Source organism: Ochotona princeps, chromosome 10, assembly GCF_030435755.1.
Source record: "Ochotona princeps isolate mOchPri1 chromosome 10, mOchPri1.hap1, whole genome shotgun sequence".
Classification (NCBI taxonomy): Eukaryota; Metazoa; Chordata; class Mammalia; order Lagomorpha; family Ochotonidae; genus Ochotona; species Ochotona princeps.
Genome location: NC_080841.1, coordinates 14,436,166 through 14,453,321, shown reverse-complemented (window position 1 = coordinate 14,453,321; position 17,156 = coordinate 14,436,166). Strand labels below are relative to the sequence as shown.

At 59.1% G+C, this 17,156-nt stretch overlaps 2 protein-coding genes across 4 annotated transcripts; both read left to right on the top strand.

The window, feature by feature from the left end:
- Positions 1-1,305: 1,305 nt before the first annotated feature.
- Positions 1,306-6,554, top strand: CHI3L1 (chitinase 3 like 1). Of its 2 annotated transcripts, none has more exons than XM_004578945.2 (10): positions 1,306-1,364; positions 1,572-1,601; positions 2,382-2,583; positions 2,998-3,054; positions 3,357-3,507; positions 3,764-3,885; positions 4,923-5,046; positions 5,163-5,345; positions 5,859-5,975; positions 6,219-6,554. In XM_004578945.2, the coding sequence occupies exons 1-10, from the start codon at positions 1,340-1,342 to the stop codon at positions 6,357-6,359; spliced, it is 1,152 nt and encodes a 383-aa protein (XP_004579002.2). In that variant the 5' UTR covers positions 1,306-1,339; the 3' UTR covers positions 6,360-6,554. The 2 variants fall into 2 exon arrangements, with proteins under 2 accessions (XP_004579002.2, XP_058525013.1); XM_058669030.1 differs by having other exon boundaries at positions 1,308-1,382.
- Positions 6,555-9,065: 2,511 nt separating this feature from the next.
- MYBPH (myosin binding protein H) lies at positions 9,066-16,131 on the top strand. Of its 2 annotated transcripts, XM_004578747.4 has the most exons (11): positions 9,066-9,886; positions 9,973-10,107; positions 10,569-10,736; positions 12,777-12,865; positions 13,072-13,267; positions 13,417-13,556; positions 13,920-14,079; positions 14,798-14,934; positions 15,038-15,224; positions 15,423-15,476; positions 15,890-16,131. In XM_004578747.4, exons 1-10 carry the CDS (start codon positions 9,667-9,669, stop codon positions 15,437-15,439), a joined length of 1,449 nt encoding a protein of 482 aa, XP_004578804.2. In that variant the 5' UTR covers positions 9,066-9,666; the 3' UTR covers positions 15,440-15,476; positions 15,890-16,131. The 2 variants fall into 2 exon arrangements, with proteins under 2 accessions (XP_004578804.2, XP_058525011.1); XM_058669028.1 differs by lacking the exons at positions 15,423-15,476; positions 15,890-16,131 and having other exon boundaries at positions 15,038-15,346.
- Positions 16,132-17,156: the final 1,025 nt, after the last annotated feature.

The window sequence follows — 17,156 nt, the reverse complement described above, 5'->3', positions numbered from 1 at the left end:
AGAAAGAGATGGCCAGATAGTCGGCGCTCCCATCTGCCGGCTTTCTCTCCAGATGCCCAGGTTGGAGCTGGGAGCCAGCAACTCAAGCCAGTAGGGACCCGACCAACCACCTGAGCCACCATCGTCTGTCTTCCCAGGATCCGCATGAGCGGGAAGGAAGCCGCAGCATCTGAACGTAAGACCAAACGGCCACCCCCGGACAACCCCCCGCCCCATCTTACAGTGAAGGAAATGGGTTATCAGAGCTTCAGAGAAGGCGAAAGAACGAGAGTGGAGGAGCAGGAGGCAGACCTCCTGGAAAGAGGGCTGCCCGCGCAGCGTGGCTGACGTCAGTCACTGCCTAACACTGTGCTAACTAATAAGGGCGCTGTGTCTGGAAGCCCGTGGCCTGCCTAGCTCCTGGAGTTCTGTATGTTCCCCTATCTGCCTCCAACGGGGGCCCAGATGGAGTCCCGAGCAGGGGCTGCACCAGCCCCAGCCTCCTTAAGAGGCTTGCTCCTACATAAAGGGTGATGAGAGATTTGGGAAGTATGGAGAGAGAAGAACCTGGCCATGGGGCATGAATGTTCGAAGCATCCGTGGAGGAGATTCCGTGGAGGCAGATCACCTGCCTCTGGGGGAAGACCCGGGGAAGGATCAGGGGGAGCTGTGCTGGTCCCTGTTTTTTCTTTGCACTTGACCACATCCTAGGTCTGCACCAGGCCCCGACTCCCTATTTCATCAGGGAAATGAAACAGCACCCAGCTCAGAACCCTCTTGGGAATAGCTGCCTCTCCATCTGTTTTGTTTTGAAATGATCACAGCAGAAACTGCTAAAAGGAAGGGCTAATTACCCCCAGGGAGCCCTCAGCTTGGGGTTCTTTGTTCTGTCCCTCCCGTTGCCACAAAGCTAGACTGGGCCAGACTGGAGGAGAGCAGGAAGCAGGCAGAGTGTGAGAGAAAGGCAGGCAGAGCTGGATAGTAGCAGCCTTGTTCTGAGGCTGCATGTATGTAACCTGATTGGCCCAGACAAGAGTCTGTGCCCAGGGCTGCCAGGGAAATTGGGAAGCTGCTGACCAGGAGCAGCAGGAGTGGGGTACAGAAGGAAGCTGAGTCACCCCTACTCACCCCCTGAGTTCCCAGCCCACCACCTTGCTGGCAGAACTGTCCCAGACATTTCAAAACCCCAGGCTTTCTCAATCTTCCCTGCCGGCCTTGCCTTGCTGGCCAGCTGGGGCTCCTCCATTGACACACAGTGCAGTTCCTGTAAGGGGAAGTGGGAGGGGATTGGTATAAAAAGCACAGGGTAGAGGGGACCCCAGGAAGAGGCCGCACCACAACCCACTCCGCTACTGTCAGAATGGGACTGAGGGTGACTCAGACAGGTCTCTGGACTGACCAAGGCCAATGGAGACTGGGTCGGGGCTTCTTAGAAGCCACTGCACTCTGGAGCCAGGCCACCTGCCTGCTGGGCTTAGGATGGGCTGGGGGCAGGCCAGGAGAGAAGGGGGACTGCTAAGACCCTGGTGGGAGGGGTGGCAGGTGCACAGGCAAGACACCCTGGCACAGTCTCGCTCTGGTTTCCCCTGCAGGGCTGGCGATCCTGGTGCTGCTGCAGTGTTGTGAGTAATGCCACCACCCCACCCCCACCTTCACCGGCAGTCCTGGAATGCATGGCAAGGCCACGGGGAGATGGGGAGGGGCCTGGCACAGCAGGGAACCCTATTCCAGGCTCTTCTGGGTCTCTGGCTGGGAGGTATCTCGTGAGCTAGTCCATGGCCACCGGAAGGTATTGGTCACATGTGTCCACTTCTCTGAACATCTGAGACTTCAAAATAGCAAACCTAGGAAGGCTCAGGGAAGTGGCGGCTTTCACCAGCAGCAGCGGCGTGGAGTGCTCAGGCAACCGGTGGCAGCACACTGCCATGCCTTCTGCTCCTCCCCAGTACCCAGAGGCAGGGAGAGGCAGCCCCAGCGGCAGCAGGAGTCAGGAGGGGAGGATGCTGGGAGCTGGCTCCCATGTACCACCAGCTCCAGGCTGAGATAGGGACACTCCCACAGAGGGGACAGGAGAGGCCAATGTTCCTCTCAGATTAAGGCTCCAACGGGAAGACCAAGTGTCATGGGGCTGGGTCACCATTCTCTTTCAAAGCCACCTCCTCCAAGAGGCCTCCTACCGGAACCCTAAAGTCCCATTTCAGCAGCATGTGCCAGTCTACCCCTGCCACCACACAAGGCCCATGAATCAGTCTACAGCATATTTAGCCTCTGCAGCTGCTCCATGCCAAGCCAAAGACCCAAGCTACTCTTCCCTCACCCCACCCCACTCACCCCAAGCCCCATGGGCAGGGTGGGGGTAACTTGGGCTCAGCCTGGAGGCCTACCCCTTCCTTCTCCTCCAGGTTCCGCCTACAAACTGGTCTGCTATTACACCAACTGGTCCCAGTACCGAGAGGGGGATGGGAGCTGCTTCCCAGATGTCATCAACCACTCCCTCTGCACCCACATCATCTACAGCTTTGCCAACATAAGCAACAATGAGATTGACACATGGGAGTGGAATGACGCCACGCTCTATGGCATGCTGAATGCACTCAAGAGCAGGTTGAACTACGGGCCAGCCAGGGCATGGGGAGGACAGGGGTGTACTGGCAGCCCTGCTTGGCAGCATGGACATGGACACCCAGCACCCACTTGTGGGTGGGGAATTGGAGGGCTTAGCTTAGACAAGAGGGGCAGCTAAAGGTGGGTGCTGGGCAGCATCTGGATGCACTTGGAGGTATCTCCTCCCCTCTCCAGGGAGTATGAAAAATGTTCATGGCTCTGCTTTGCCCTACGCTGACTTCCCAGTGCAAGGAAGACAGTGGTCAAGTCTGTGACCACTCAGAACACTGACAAGGAGGGCCCCGGAGGCCTAAGCCAGCCTCTTCCCAAAGCTGGAGCCTGCCTGTGGCCCCCGAGACATGGGGCCACCTGATCCGCTGACCCCATCTTGCCCTGCCCCTCCCCATCCTGCAGGAACCCCAACCTGAAGACTCTCCTGTCTGTGGGTGGATGGAACTTTGGCTCTCAGAGGTAAGAGGGCCTAGAGGGTCTGGAACAGCAGCAAGGAGGCCTGGGTCTTCCCAACCCACTCTAGGGGGGATTTTAGAGGTTCCTATCCGGGGCCTGCCTCATGTACTGCCGACAACCCAGAAAGAACTCAGAGACAGGGAGAAACTTGCCAGGAGTCACACAGTCTCCCCTGCTTGGTTTCTTCCCCTGGGTACTGGGCCTGTCCCAGTCAAGGCCTCCTCCAGCTGGACAAGGTGGGACTCCCTGCTCCCCAGGCCCAGGGATGCCTCTTCCAACCATGGAACACTGTGCTTTCACCCTAGGTTTTCCAAAATTGCCTCCAAACCCAAGAATCGAAGGCAATTCATCAGGTCAGTGGCGCCATTTCTGCGGGCCCACGGCTTCGACGGGCTGGACCTGGCCTGGCTCTACCCCTCACAGAGAGACAGGGATCATCTCACCAAACTCATCAAGGTGCTGGCCGATGAGGGAGGGCGTGGCAGGCAGTGGGAGGGGCAAAAGGTTGAAGGTTTATCACTTGTCACCCAGACCGATGGTATGCATGGGGCTTGGGGGTCTACACAGACTTTACGAAAAAGTTGAGGTCACACTGTCATCTCCATAAGCTGCCCGTCACAGCAGAAGCAGGAGGGCAACCAGGGACTCAGAGCTCACAGCCTCTCCCCTGCTGCCTCCAGGCCCCCTTCACTCTCCTACCTGCCTCCCCCAGGAAATGAAGGCTGAGTTCGCCAGGGAGGCCCAGGGTGGAGCAGATGAGCTGCTGCTGAGCGCGGCAGTGTCCGCGGGGAAGGTGGCCCTCGACAGCGGCTACGATATTGTCCAGATATCCAGGTGTGCAGCCAGTGTCCCTCATGCCTCGGTCACCTCCCTCCTTCCTGCTCCCCACCCCCTCTACCTGCCCTGGTATCCCAAAGTACACAAGGTGGACCAAGAGTCTGAGAGTCCTAACTCTTCCAGGCCTTGATCCTGTGGACCAGGAAGAGGTCACATCACTACCTTGTGCCTCAATTTCCCATCTGTCGAATGGGACATAACAATGCCTGCCCTTCCTTTTCCTCTGGGGTGCTGCTGATCTGCTGACAGTTGCCAGGACTGCATTCTGGAAAGGGTATAGACACTGCACACCCACCCAGCCATCATAAGTGTTTCCCCATGCCAGGCTGGGGCAGGACACCAGTGCCTACAAGACCAACACAGAAGAAAAAGACTTAGTTTTCCAAAATGAGATAACCTCACACCCCTCCCCGCTGGCCACCCCCTCATCAGGGACCGGCACGAGAGCCCCCTGAGAATGGCTGCCAGCAGCCCAGTGGCCTGATGGCTCCAGAGGGATCCCGGGAAAGCCTCAAGCTGGAACAGTGACCTTAGGCTCTTCTTCAGGACCCTAGAGAGGCAAAGACTTGGTGTTTGTCCAGACTTTGCTGGTGACGAAGGCATTGTGCACCATTCTCCCAGTGGCAGAAGCTTGTGCTGTGGAGTCCGCCTCTGCTGCTCCCAAGCCCCAAAGGACACTTCCTCCCACCCTCTTGTGTCTTTGGGTTCCATCGCTTTGGTCCCCTGTGCCTCCCCTGCCCTGCCTCCTCTCAGCAACTTCCCATGTTGCTATTGGTCGGCTTGTCCTGGAGGGGAGCAGGAGGCCGGCTCCCACATGCGTGTTGGGCCAAGATACAGGGACCCACTCTCACCCCATGTGCCCTTGTTGCCCGGGGTAGGTGGGCCAGCAGCCAGGGCAGTGCTCACTGGGAACGCTGGGACTTGGTTTAACAGCCTGCGCATCAGCTGCCTCCTGCCCCGGCTCACATCCTGCTGGGGCCTTGGATGTGCAGCCAAGGGCTTTTCTAATTTCCCGCTCTGCCCTTCCTCCCCAGACACCTGGATTTCATCAGTCTCATGACCTATGATTTCCACGGAGCCTGGCGTGGGACCACCGGACACCATAGCCCCCTGTTCCGGGGCCAAGAGGATGCAAGTCCTGACAGATTCAGCAATGCTGTGCGTGCCCGGAGCTCTGTCACTTGCCAGGATGCCCACATCCCATGGTTGAAGCACAGGGGTCCTTGCCCATACCACCCCACCCACAAATTCCTCCTTGCCCTGTCCCCATCCAGGACTACACTGTGGGCTACGTGTTGAGACGGGGGGTCCCAGCCAGTAAGCTGCTCCTGGGCATCCCTGCCTTCGGCAAGAGCTTCACACTGGCCTCTTCCAAGACTGGCGTTGGCGTCCCCATCTTGGGACCGGGACTGCCAGGCCGGTTCACCAAGGAGGAGGGGATACTCGCCTACTATGAGGTAAGGGAGCCAAAGGAGACCATGAGAGCTCCCAACACCACCAACACCACCCTGGGAAGGGGACTGCCCTCACCCTCCTTTTCTCCTTTGGGAATAAAATAATCCTCTGTTGGCATCATGTCCTTGAGAAAGAGATGACACACTGAGGTCTCTGCCACTCCATCTCCGGCGGATGAAAGCACATGCCTGCCCCCCCAGCCACCAAGTGGGGTCTTCCTGCCAGCATGAGAAAGATCCAGGGCCAGGAGGCAGGTTCTGTGTTTCAGTCTAGCCTCTGTTCTCTGTGTAGCCCTGAACTTGTCCTCAAATCTACATGAGGGAGGAAGCCAGTAAGGAACCCCCTTACAGCTGCTTTGCTGTGGCATTGAGGAATGCTGGATTCACACTTGTTTTACACCAACTAGTAGAAGCCAGAGAGAGGGACTGTCAGAGACCTGGTGGGCTGATTTCTCCCCACCACCTGCTGAGTCAGCTGCCACTCCCCACATGATCCCTGCTCTGTTCTCTTCTCAGATCTGTGACTTCCTCCAAGGTGCCACGGTCCACAGACTCCTGGGCCAACAGGTCCCTTATGCCACCAAGGGCAACCAGTGGGTGGGATACGATGACCTGGAGAGTGTCAAAAAGAAGGTAGGCTTCCCAGAGCTCAAACCCCAGGATAAAGAGGGAGGTGGGAGGCCTATCCAAGGTGGTCCAAATCTAGTCCCCTAAACAGTGGGGACTGGGTCACCGGTACGTGGGTCTTAGCACCTGTTGTTCCCTCCTCCTGGTTGGAGAGGGCCGAACCACACATCACCCACCACACACACACACACACACACACACCCCTCTGGTCCAGGGACCCAAGCCCTGCCTGCTCTGCTCCTTTACCAGGTGCAATACCTGAAAAGCAGGCAGTTGGCGGGTGCCATGGTGTGGGCGCTGGACCTGGATGACTTCCGCGGCTCATTCTGTGGCCAGAACCTACGTTTCCCTCTCAGCAACGCCATCAAGGATGCCCTGGCTGCACCTTAGCCTGCCCCTTGTCCTACACTCTGTATAGGGCAGGGGTAGGAAGGTGGGGGCTGCGGAGGCCACTCTCCCCTCAGCCCGGGCTCCACCTGCACCGTGGAGTCCAGAGTTGGGCCTGGGAACCTGTGCAGAACGCAGCATGGTGTGTAAGATGGGGAGCACAGGGCATGGGGCTGTGGGGATTGTGAGCAACTGAGGGCCAGCACAGTGCAAGGCACACCTGCCGATGAGTGGAAATGCTGGTGTGAGGCTATGTTTTTGAGTTCCTGCTCATGGTCATGCCTCTTAAAGGACAAGAAGTAGCCCCAGGTCCTCCAATAGCCAGTGACCCTACCATTTATACCCTCTGCCCAGCCCGCAACCTCCTCATAGGAATATAATCGCAGCCCCTCTCTCCCTTCCCTTTCTTACTCCCACAACTGTTCAATAAAATAGCACAGCTTGTCCCTCAGCCCTAGCTCTGGTCTATCTTTGTAAGGCACTGGACCCACCCCTCATGGGGCTCTGCACTGCCCCTCTTCTGGATTCTTCTTTCTGAGCCCTGGGAGTCCAATGCTTGCCTGAGATAAAGCTGCCACGTCCAGCTATGCCAGGCCCACTAACCCTCAGAGGAGACTGTGGCAGTTCCTGTGTCACCCGTTGTGGACTTAGCCAAGCCAAGCTGCAGGCCTTCCAGCATTCATTGTGGTCTCCCAGTTCAGTTTCTTATTGCAAGAAATTTAGCTTCTTGCCATAGGCCCTTCAGCTAGCATTTCATTTCTTCCTATCACGGTGGGTGATAGTGAGAGCCCATTATAGGACCAGGCACAGCAAAGAACCCTGAATGTCATCTTATGCCCCCTCCCTGTCCTCTGGTGTTGGGGGGTATCTCTGCAGGGAAACCCCCCAGTGACAGGCACCTCTGCCTGAAGGCAAGCCTCCCACTGCAGGGCAGGGTGGAATCCAAGGGCTGTCCCATGTCCTGGGCTCCCTTGCTGCTCACTCTGCTCCCTCAGCTCAGAGGCACAGCGCTCAGAGCATCTCAGCTCAGGCTGGCCTGGGGCTCTGGTGGGAGACGGTTGGGATGAGCTGGGATGCTGCAGCGGGGGCTCTGAAGATGGCTGGAACTTGTGCCTGGAGTCCCTGATATTTGCGTTGTCTGTGACTTGGAAGGATCTTGAGGTGGCCGGATGGTTTGTGACTCTGGTTTGAGAAATAGGGAAGAGAACACCTGCCGGTGGCCTTGAAATCCAAACCAGCTGAAGCAGGGCAGATGCACCTGACCCCCAAGGTCACAGCCCCACTAAAGGCAGGGAAAGCAAGGGCCTTGGCCAGCGCTCAGAAGGGTACATGGCATTCACTGCTGGCTAGTGTGGCCACGTGTAGCCTGATCCTTGCCCGCTGCCCAGCCCACCCCATGGCAGTGGCCGCCAGTCCGCGTCCCCTGGGGCCACCCTTCCCCCCAGCCTGGGCAGGCTCTCCAGGGCTGACTCAGGGAGCTTCAGGGTTAGTCACATTTGCTTATAGCTGCAGAGTCAGAGGCCAAGGATGAAGATCGGGTCTCCAAGGACTGCTCCTTGTCCAGCAGGACACTGAATCACCAGCCAGAGGCCACGGGCACCACCTGAGGGGCCCTCTACTATTGGATCCAGCTAGGACAGCCAGCCCCAAGAAAGGGCAGCATGTTATCTATTGCTAAAGAAATGACAGGACTGTTGATTCTGAAACTGACAGACATATGCTTGGAAGGAATATGTCTGGTATAAATCATCACGCAGGGAACACCTGTGCGGCCTCCACTCAGAACAGCAAGTCTCTCCTGAGTACACCTCGAGGCCACACTCCTATCCCACCACTGTAGGCCACCCCCACCCCAACTTCTGTTCTGATCATCACCTTGCTTTCTGTCTGACCTGGCCACCGACTGGCATCCCTGGGTGCAGCGAGCTCACTGCATCTTGAACAAGCTTCCAGCCCACAAGAGGACAGCATTCTGCGTGGCTTGCTCTTCCTGCTGCCCCGGAGGGCCGAGCATTGCCCCATGCCCACCGCTTTTCACCTTGTATTTCACTTTAGGGTTTACAAAGATGCCAGTCATTTCTCTATGCTTCCACTGGAGCCAGCCGTGTCCCCCAGAGCTCGGGGTCGTCCTGCTGTGCACATTCCCCTCCCCACCTCCTAGGGCACAGAGGTGGGCATTTGGGGGTGGTGCTGGGGTGCTGCCAAGCAGACCCATCAGCCCTGTCAGGACTGTCATGCTTGCAAAATAGTTGTAACATCTTACTGTTGTGGTTTTTCAAGGAATGACCTGGGCTAATGTTTTATTCAATCCATGTCTAGAAATGTGGTCACAGATGTCTCATTTGCCCTATACTGGGAACGCTCCCACCTACACCCTGCTTCAAAGAATCTCGAAGATTCTGAAAGCTGTTTTCCAGCAGTAGTGCCTTTCCAAGATCCGCCTCCAATTTGTCCCAACCCCTAGGGAAAAGGGTTTTGTGTACCAAAGGGAAACCAAGGAAGCCTGACCATGAACCCAGGCAGTGGCAGCAAGAAGTGAGGCCATCAGTAGGTGATCGGGTCATGGAGCACTGGCCCCTCCTGACTGGAACAAGGTCATTGCGACTTGGAGCAGGTGCATTCTAGCAGGGCAGGTTCCAGATCCCCCTCCGTCTGTCCTGTGCACCTGCTGTGCTGAGGCAGAACCCACAGACCACCCCACCACAGGCGATGTGCTCAACTGTGAGCTCTGAAATGTCCACTCTTCCTGACACCCTGAGCCGCTAGTGTCCTGGGGAACCCCATCCCACTCCCTCAACCTCACACAGCACAGGGGAGAGCCCTAGCGGACTACAGACCCCAGGGGAAGGTGTCAGGGGGACTCTGAGCCCTACTCCCTGGTGTAAGAAGCCCCGGAAACAGGTGGCCCTGGAGATACTCAGAGTTCAGTCTGGTCTCCATCCCCAGATGGACACTCTCCCCACAGCCCTGTCACCTGGCACCGGCCCCCAGCCAAGTCCCAGCTCTCCCATACACGCCCTCCCCCACTCCCCGGGCAGCAGCACTCTGGTGGCGGGCACAGCCAGGGTGCTGGACAAGGGAGTGAGCGCCTCAAGGGGCCTGTGCACTTCCTCCCCTAGATCTATTCCTAGCCTGGACGCCTTGCTCCCAGCCCCCCACCTGACCTGACCCCACAGCTGAGAATCGTTGGCAGGGGGCGGGGCAGCCCCTAGCTATATAAACCCAGACGGAGGTGGCCCAGGCATCCTGGAGCCCCAGGCCCGCCACACCGACCCTGCACACAGCAGTGCGAGCCCCAACCTGCCCAGCAATGACGGGAAAAGCCGCCTCTGAGACCCCTGCCCCCAGCACGGAGGAGGCAACGGCTGAGCCTGCCAAGGCGCCCAGCACTGAGCCCTCAGCAGCAGCAGCAGCAGCGGAGGAGCAGCCCCTACAGCCGCAGGACCCTGTCTCTCAGGAACCTGCCCCTGGGGCTCCCGCGGCCCCTGCAGAAGCCCCTGCAGCCGCAAAACCTGCACCCCTCAGTGAAGGTGACCAAGGGTGGTGCGGGGCGGGGCAGGGGACGGGCATAAGGAGAGGAGGGGGGCTCCTGAACTCACCAAGACTTCCCGCACAGATGTTCCCAGCGCCCCCCTGCGGCTGGCCTTGGAAGATGTGAGCAGCAGCTCGGTGACCGTGAGCTGGGAGCCCCCAGAGCGCCTGGGAAAGCTGGGGCTCCAGGGTTATGTGCTGGAATTCCGCCGGGAAGGAGGTGAATACTGGGTGGTGAGGAGAGGGGCTGGGCACTGGGGCCAGTCAGGGAATCACAGAAGATGGGGAGGCATCCACTCCTGCCCTTCCTGCCCCACCAGGGACCTCTGATAGTCAGCTATGCCTCAAAAAACCCCCGCTTAGAGAGGGGCTGTACTACAGGGACAGGCCATGAGAGAATGAGGAGGTATGGCGAGGCCCCCCCCATCTCGCTGTATGACTTTGCAAATGTATCCAGCCCTCTCTGGCTTCGTCCTTCTCACCTCTGGCCACTACTATAAGGCCATGATGTGTCTCTGATTCCGCTGGAAACTCAGAGGTTGAGGTGGGCACAGCAAGGGGTAGACAGACCCCGGGGGGGGGGGGGTGGTGATCAGTGTTCCCAGACAACCAGCAAGAAGGGAAAGCCCACGGACAAGGCCTCACCCCCTCCCCACCCCCTCTCTCTGCCTTCCTGCCCAGCCTCAGAGTGGGTACCTGTGAACGCCCGGCCCCTGATGGTGACCCAGCAGACGATGCGGAACCTAGCACTGGGGGACAAGTTCTTCCTGCGCGTGACTGCCGTGAGCCTGGTGGGTGCCGGCCCACCGGCCGTGCTGGAACAGCCTGTCCACATCCTGGAGACCATCGGTAAAGCCCCTCGTCACCTTGCTGCACAGCCCTCACCTGGTGGAAAGGCAAGCCCACCCCGCCACACTCACACACACCTGCTTGTAGGGAGGTCCTGCTTCCCAGGCAGCCAGGGCCCTCTGGAGCTGAGTGGGCCAAGCCTCGGGGAGGGGTTTTGCCATGGCCACCAACAGAAGCTCCAGGTCCCTGGGACCCAGGTTCGATGACCTCTCTGTACTCCCTCCTGTCTGATCTTCAGTCCTCAGCAGCACCAGGGAAATGTCCTGGGCCCCATGGGTCCCCACCTCCCCTCAGGGGTCTGCAGCAGTAAGAAGGCCCTGCTGGTCCTGCTCCCACCGTGACCCTGGCGGGAAGAAGAAAAGGCCACAGAACGGCCACAGAATTTCTCCATCCCCGCAAGGCAGCACCCACTGGGCACTGGAGGCCAGCTGCTGTCCCTGTGGCTAATATTTCTATTTGCAGGGTGTATTAGCCTCAAACCCGCCCCCACTCCCCTGCCAGGGCTGGTCAGGTTTCAGTCTGTTAATGGCGGTGAGTCACTGGGTCCGATCTCGAGTCTCTAGAGACAGCAGGGGGCCCCAGGGTGAGAAGAGACATGGACAAGCAGGTGGCCTGGAGCTTTCTCCACCTTCTGCCTCAGCCAGTTCTCAGCAGAGCTGGGGGACAGAACCCTACCTCCAGGAGTCTAGAAAGACCTCTAGGAGAAAGTATTGAGACTACAGAATGGGGTTGAGTTTGGGTTCAAGTTTGAGACTCAGGGATCATCGTAGCCAGACCAAGCAGGTCCCCAGGGGCCCAGGCTTGCCCCTAGCCCTCCTAGGCCAGGCCTGGGGTTCCAAAGCCCACACAGGAGTCTGGATGAGATGCAACCCCCACCCTGGTGGCAGCAACTACAGCTGCCTGGCTGGCCTGGCAGTGGCCTGCAGCATCCTGCACCTCACCACAGGTCCCCCCATCCATCACCAAAAGACCCCAGGGAGCATCACTGCTGAAGGGGGCCAGCTCCACATTCTTGTACCATGCAGGTGCCTCTGGCAGGACAAGAGGGGATTTCCTGGAGAGAAGGGGCTGAGGAGGCCCAGAGCAAGTAAGGAGCATCCAGGCTCCTCAGGACAGGGTGAAGCAGGGCCCTGTCCAGCAGCCGCCCAGGCCAGCTGTCCCTCCCAGCCACCTGGGGCTGCCAAGCATTCCTGGCCCCCTGCAGCTGCCCTTGAAGCATTCCAAGCCCGAGGCTCCAGAGCCCTGTACCCGCTCAGCTAATCCTTGGAGACACAGTGTCCCTTCTCACTGTCTCCTCCGCGTTCTGCATGCCACCAGCCAACTGCTGCCACCTGTTTGCCACGGAGGAGCCCCAGTCCTGGCTCCAGCACCCATGCAGGGGGAAGGGCAGCGGCTGAGGCAGCCTCCCTGGCAATGCTTAGTGAGTGCACCTGGCTAGATGCTAGATGCGTGAGAAGGTGGTTCCCTAGTCTAGCAGGGGGCTGACAAGTCCAAGAACGACCTGCCAGCTGCAAGATGGAAAGATTGTGGGAGCAGTGCATAAGGAAAACCCCAAAATCCTCCTAGTAGGGCCTAGAGACAGAGGGGTGGGCAAATAGGGTTCCCAGAAAGTCCTGTTCTGAGGTGGTGTCAGGTTATCTTGTGCTGGTTTCCTAGGAGGAAGACTAGGCTGCCTTTACCCAGTAGTGCAACAGGTGAACTACCTGCTCCCCACTAGGGGGAGACCGAGAGGTTGGGGGGCCCATCTGGAGTCTGGGGATTTGCAGGCAAATAGCCTAGCCAGGTCAAGGTGCCAAGGCAGTGCCCAAGATGCCTACCAGTTCACACCACGGTGGCCCTGTCCTGCCAGCAACCTCTCATTTCTCAGCTCCCCAAAGACCTCATGGGGATGGGGTTCCCTAGATCTGGAGCAGTGAGAACTCCGCCTTTCCCCATGGGGAGGCAGCCAGGACATACCCAGTCCTCCTGCCACCTGCCAGCCAACTGTCCTCCCCAGCTGTCCCACTGCTGTGCTAAGCCTGGACTCCTGTTCTGATGCAGAGGCCCCCAAGATCCGCGTCCCCCGCCACCTTCGTCAGACCTACGTCCGCCGTGTGGGAGAAGCCATCAACCTGCAGATCCCCTTTCAGGTGGGTCCCTGCAGGGAGCCTGGGGAGTGTCAGGACCCCCATCGGGGCCTACCTGGAATCCACCAGGGCGGCCTGCACTCTCAACTGGGCCTGTGACTCAGTGGTCAGAAGCTGAGAAGATCAGGGTAGTAGGGGAAGCAGGTCTCCCCTCTTTCCGGGGGTGTGGGCCCCTGCCTGCACTCACCCTGCAGCTTCCTCTCCGTCAGGGGAAGCCCAAGCCCCAGGCCTCCTGGACCCATGATGGCCACGCCCTGGACATGCAGCGTGTGAATGTGCGCAGCAGTGAGCAGGACTCCATCTTCTTCATCCGCTCGGCCCAGCGCTGTGACTCGGGCCGCTATGAGCTCACTGTGCAGCTGGAAGACCTGGAGGCCAAGGCAGCCATTGACATCCTGGTGATTGGTACGGGGGCCAGGGCGCAGAAGCACCCAGCTTGGCAGGAAGAGTGGGGCATGGCCCACGGGGCTTGGCAGGAACCACATCAGGCTGTGAGGACTGGGAGGCAGGCCTGCCGGGTGCTGACACCCATCCCTTCCCCTCTGGTCCTGCAGAGAAACCTGGGCCCCCCAGCAGCATCAAGCTCCTGGATGTGTGGGGCTGTAATGCCGCTCTTGAGTGGAGCCCACCCCAGGACACGGGCAACACAGAACTCCTTGGGTACACGGTGCAGAAGGCAGACAAGAAGACAGGGGTGAGCCGTGTGGCAGGTGAAGTCGGAGAGGAGGGACCCGCCTACTGCGCATGCTAAGGACCACCACTCTGACTCCCTGCGGGGCCCTGGCCAGGACCAGCCCCTTCTCTGGGCTGCTACCTCCTCCTCTGTTCATGTTCTGGAGGCTTCCTGTGTATGGAAATGAACACATGGAGCCTTGCTCAGGGGCTGAACGCCTACCCTTCTAAGAGAAGCTGAGGCTGCGGATTCTCTGAGGCCCCCTGGCTGACCCAGGTCCCCCAGGTTGGGGTGTGGAGTGAGCAAGTGCCGCTGAGGAGGGGGCTGCTGATTGGCAGGGTGGGAGAAGCCAGGCAAGGGTGACCAGCCGCTCTGTCCCCACAGCAATGGTTCACGGTGCTGGAACGCTACCACCCCACCACCTGCACCATCTCCGATCTCATCGTTGGCAACTCTTACTCCTTCCGGGTCTTCTCCGAAAACCTGTGTGGCCTCAGCGACTCAGCCACAGTCACCAAGGAGCTGGCGCACATCCAGAAGGCAGGTGGGTGGGCCAGCATTCCCCAGGGTCATCACGGCTCTGTGGCTTCTCCTAGGTGCCCACCCCCTGGGATATCTGCTGCCCTCCCGCCTCACAGCAGGGGTGTGTGGGTGCGTGCGCAGGCGCGCACACATACACACAGAGGCTTGAAATCGAAGTAATGGATGCAGCTGACAGATTTCAGCAAACGCACCACAGCAGACCCATGCAAATGAGCAAGTAGCCGTGCACTTGTTCTGCCAGCCCCACACAGCCACTGCATCCCAGGAGATCTTGATGCACACAGCCAGGCAGCCTCAGGGCTGTTTGCTGGAAGCACAGAGTTCCGGGGCCAGAGAGAACGCAGCTGGCTGGCCGATCAAACAGGAGAGGGTTGCTCTTGTCCATCTCAGCAGGTGCCAGGCACCCCTGCATCCAGCACTAAGTCCCAGGTCTTGGTCCCCAATGTCCTGCAGGCTCCACCAGATACCTTCTTTTAACACCACCCTGTGCTGCACAGAATTCAGAATTTGTGTTTAGAAAAGGAAAGAAGCCAGCCAGACACAGACTGCCAGGACACCTGCCACCAGGCCAGCCCCTGGCCTGCCCACTCCATTCCCCATCCCGGGCCTCTGAGAGGCATGCTCCCTGAAATTCCCCTACAAGCTTAGATAAGGAGTGTCTTAGGGTGCCCCCCACTTCTGCACCCTCAGATCTGCCTCCACTTTCTCTGCAAACCCAGGTATTGTAGCCAAACCCAAAGGGTTTGTCGAGCGAGACTTCTCAGAAGCCCCTTCGTTCACACAGCCCCTGGCTGACCACACCTCCACACCTGGCTACAGCACTCAGCTCTTCTGTAGTGTCCGAGCATCGCCCAAGGTGAGGAGCTGGAGCAGTACAGGGGTGGGGGGCATCACCCAGGCCTGTCTACCCCACCCTGAAGCTGGCATCCCAGCTCTGCCCTGACCATGACTCCACCCAGCCCAAGATCATTTGGATGAAGAACAAGATGGACATCCAGGGCGATCCCAAGTACCGAGCCATCTCCGAGCAGGGGATCTGCACCCTGGAGATTCGTAAGCCTAGCCCTTTTGACTCCGGCGTCTACACCTGCAAGGCGGTCAACGTGCTGGGTGAGGCCTCGGTGGAATGCCGGCTGGAGGTCAAAGGTGAGCTGGAGAGCATCAGGAGAACTTGAACTAGATGCAGCTGAAAATCCAAGGCAGGAGGACAGGGGAGTGAAGGCCAGGAGTGGGGGGAGAGGCATGTAGCCGGGACCCTCTGCGGTTCCCTTCCCCCATTCCCCCACCCTGTAACCCTCCCCTCCTCCTCCCCTAGCCATGCTCTAACCTGCGGTTCTCTTGCAGCCTCAGCCACACACTGAAGAGCCACGGTGGGAGGAAGCTGTGCCTACCAGGCAGGTGACTGGCTGGGCCCCCACGCCTGCTCCCTCTGAACAGGGGCTGGGCTGGGAGGGGGAGGGTCAGCTCAGGATGCAAATGTGCAGGAACGGGCAGCTAGTGCACAAGTGTGGAAAAGCACGGTGACATTGCAGAGCCAGGCCATGCTGAGTGACTGTACATAGAGGTAGGGATACGGAGCCCCTACCCCCCTTCCCTCGTCTGGCATTCTACAGTGTTGCATAAGGAAGCATCTAGTACTGCAGGGCAGGCTAGGGAGGGAGGCCCTGAGAGAGTGGAAGGTGCTGCCTCCCACCTGCCGCACTCCCCCTTTCCTTCTTCTCCTCCCTCCCCAGCCCCCTCCCCTCCCCGCACCCCTGGCAGCAGCCAAGCTCCACCCCGCACCAGGGCTCAGGAAGCGCCTTCTCCGGCAGGTGCTGCAGCCTCAGGATCCAACCCCACCAAGACCCCAGACTCCCACTTCCACAGCGGTGGCTTCCCCCTACTGGCACTGGCTCCTCCTGCTCTGGCTGGAGCCCAGAAGTTACAGGTGGGCATAGCAAGCCCCGCCGAGCATGCTTCCAGGGCGGAAGACAGCAGAAACGTGCAGGAGCTGAAGTGGGCACGGGGCTGGGCACTGGGCAAGAAGCATCAAATAAAGGCTTGTGGTGTTGCAGCCAGGGGCCTCTGACCATGAAGTGTGGAGTCACCCAGGGCGCCGTCTGGCTGGCATCCTTGTGAGGAGGGAGCCATGCAAAGGGAGCTCTGGGTATTACAGGGACTTTCCCTGATGTGTGAGTGTTTAGACTCTTGCTGTCTGATTCAGGGTTTGTCACCCTAGGTGCCTGTGTAACCATAGCAACAGACACACCCTGGAGGGAACCCTGGGCTCCTGCAGCCTCCACATCTCTTTCCCCAATCCCACTGCTCCCCCCACATCCCTGACAGCGCTAGCGCCATGCTCACCACCAGGGTCTAGCCTTTTATTAGTCCTGCAGCCTCCCACCCAGCCCCCGACAGAAGGAAGACCTGATACCCCTCCCTCCCTATAGTGTGCACCAGAAAGAGTGTTTCAGGCCAGGCTTCCCCCAGACCCCTAAAGGTCCCACACTGAGCCACAACTGATCCCCAGCATTTCTCATGAATGGTCTCCTCTGGCTGGTTCCAGCCTGCCACTTGTCCCCCCACAACAGCTCCAGTGAGCACTGGGTTGCACAAACCACCACACTCCCCATGGCACTCCCACTGGGGCCAGGCTCCTCCTGGGGCCAGTAGGGTAAGGAGGGCTTGGTGCTGCCGCCTAGTGGTTGTGTGAGGCCAGCACCCAGCACTCCACGCTCCTAGTGTGTTTGTGTGTGTGTCTGGGGGAGGGGTTTGAGGGGTGGGACGATGGGGAGGTGCCAACCCTGCCCAGAGTTCAAGGGCTGATGGAGAATAGAAGTAAGGTCAGAAACGACTTTTGGACCCACTCTTTCTGCCCCTGCCAAGTGCAATCCCAGGCTTCCTTGTGCAGAGTCCCTTAGAGGTGGAGACAGAGACTCTGATTACTGAGCCTTAGCTGCTTCTGGCTGCCTGCTCCCGCAGAGCAGGGGAGAAAGCAAGGCCCAGACACACCCCTTCTATGTGCCGCCCACCCCCAGGCAAAAACCCATCAGTCCCTCTGTACTCTTGGCCTCCACAGGGAAGAAGGGGACGGTGCTC

Bases quoted from the DNA above. Each gene is read 5' to 3' on its own strand.
- CHI3L1 (XM_058669030.1), top strand. From the start codon at position 1,340: ATGGGACTGAGGGTGACTCAGACAGGTCTCTGGACTGACCAAG. The intron at 3,886-4,922 runs GTGTGCAGCCAG...CTTCCTCCCCAG, and splicing joins GATATTGTCCAGATATCCAG to ACACCTGGATTTCATCAGTC. The intron at 5,346-5,858 runs GTAAGGGAGCCA...TTCTCTTCTCAG, and splicing joins GGATACTCGCCTACTATGAG to ATCTGTGACTTCCTCCAAGG.
- MYBPH (XM_058669028.1), top strand. From the start codon at position 9,667: ATGACGGGAAAAGCCGCCTCTGAGACCCCTGCCCCCAGCACGGAGGAG. The intron at 9,887-9,972 runs GTGACCAAGGGT...CTTCCCGCACAG, and splicing joins ACCTGCACCCCTCAGTGAAG to ATGTTCCCAGCGCCCCCCTG. The intron at 10,108-10,568 runs GTGAATACTGGG...CTTCCTGCCCAG, and splicing joins GGAATTCCGCCGGGAAGGAG to CCTCAGAGTGGGTACCTGTG.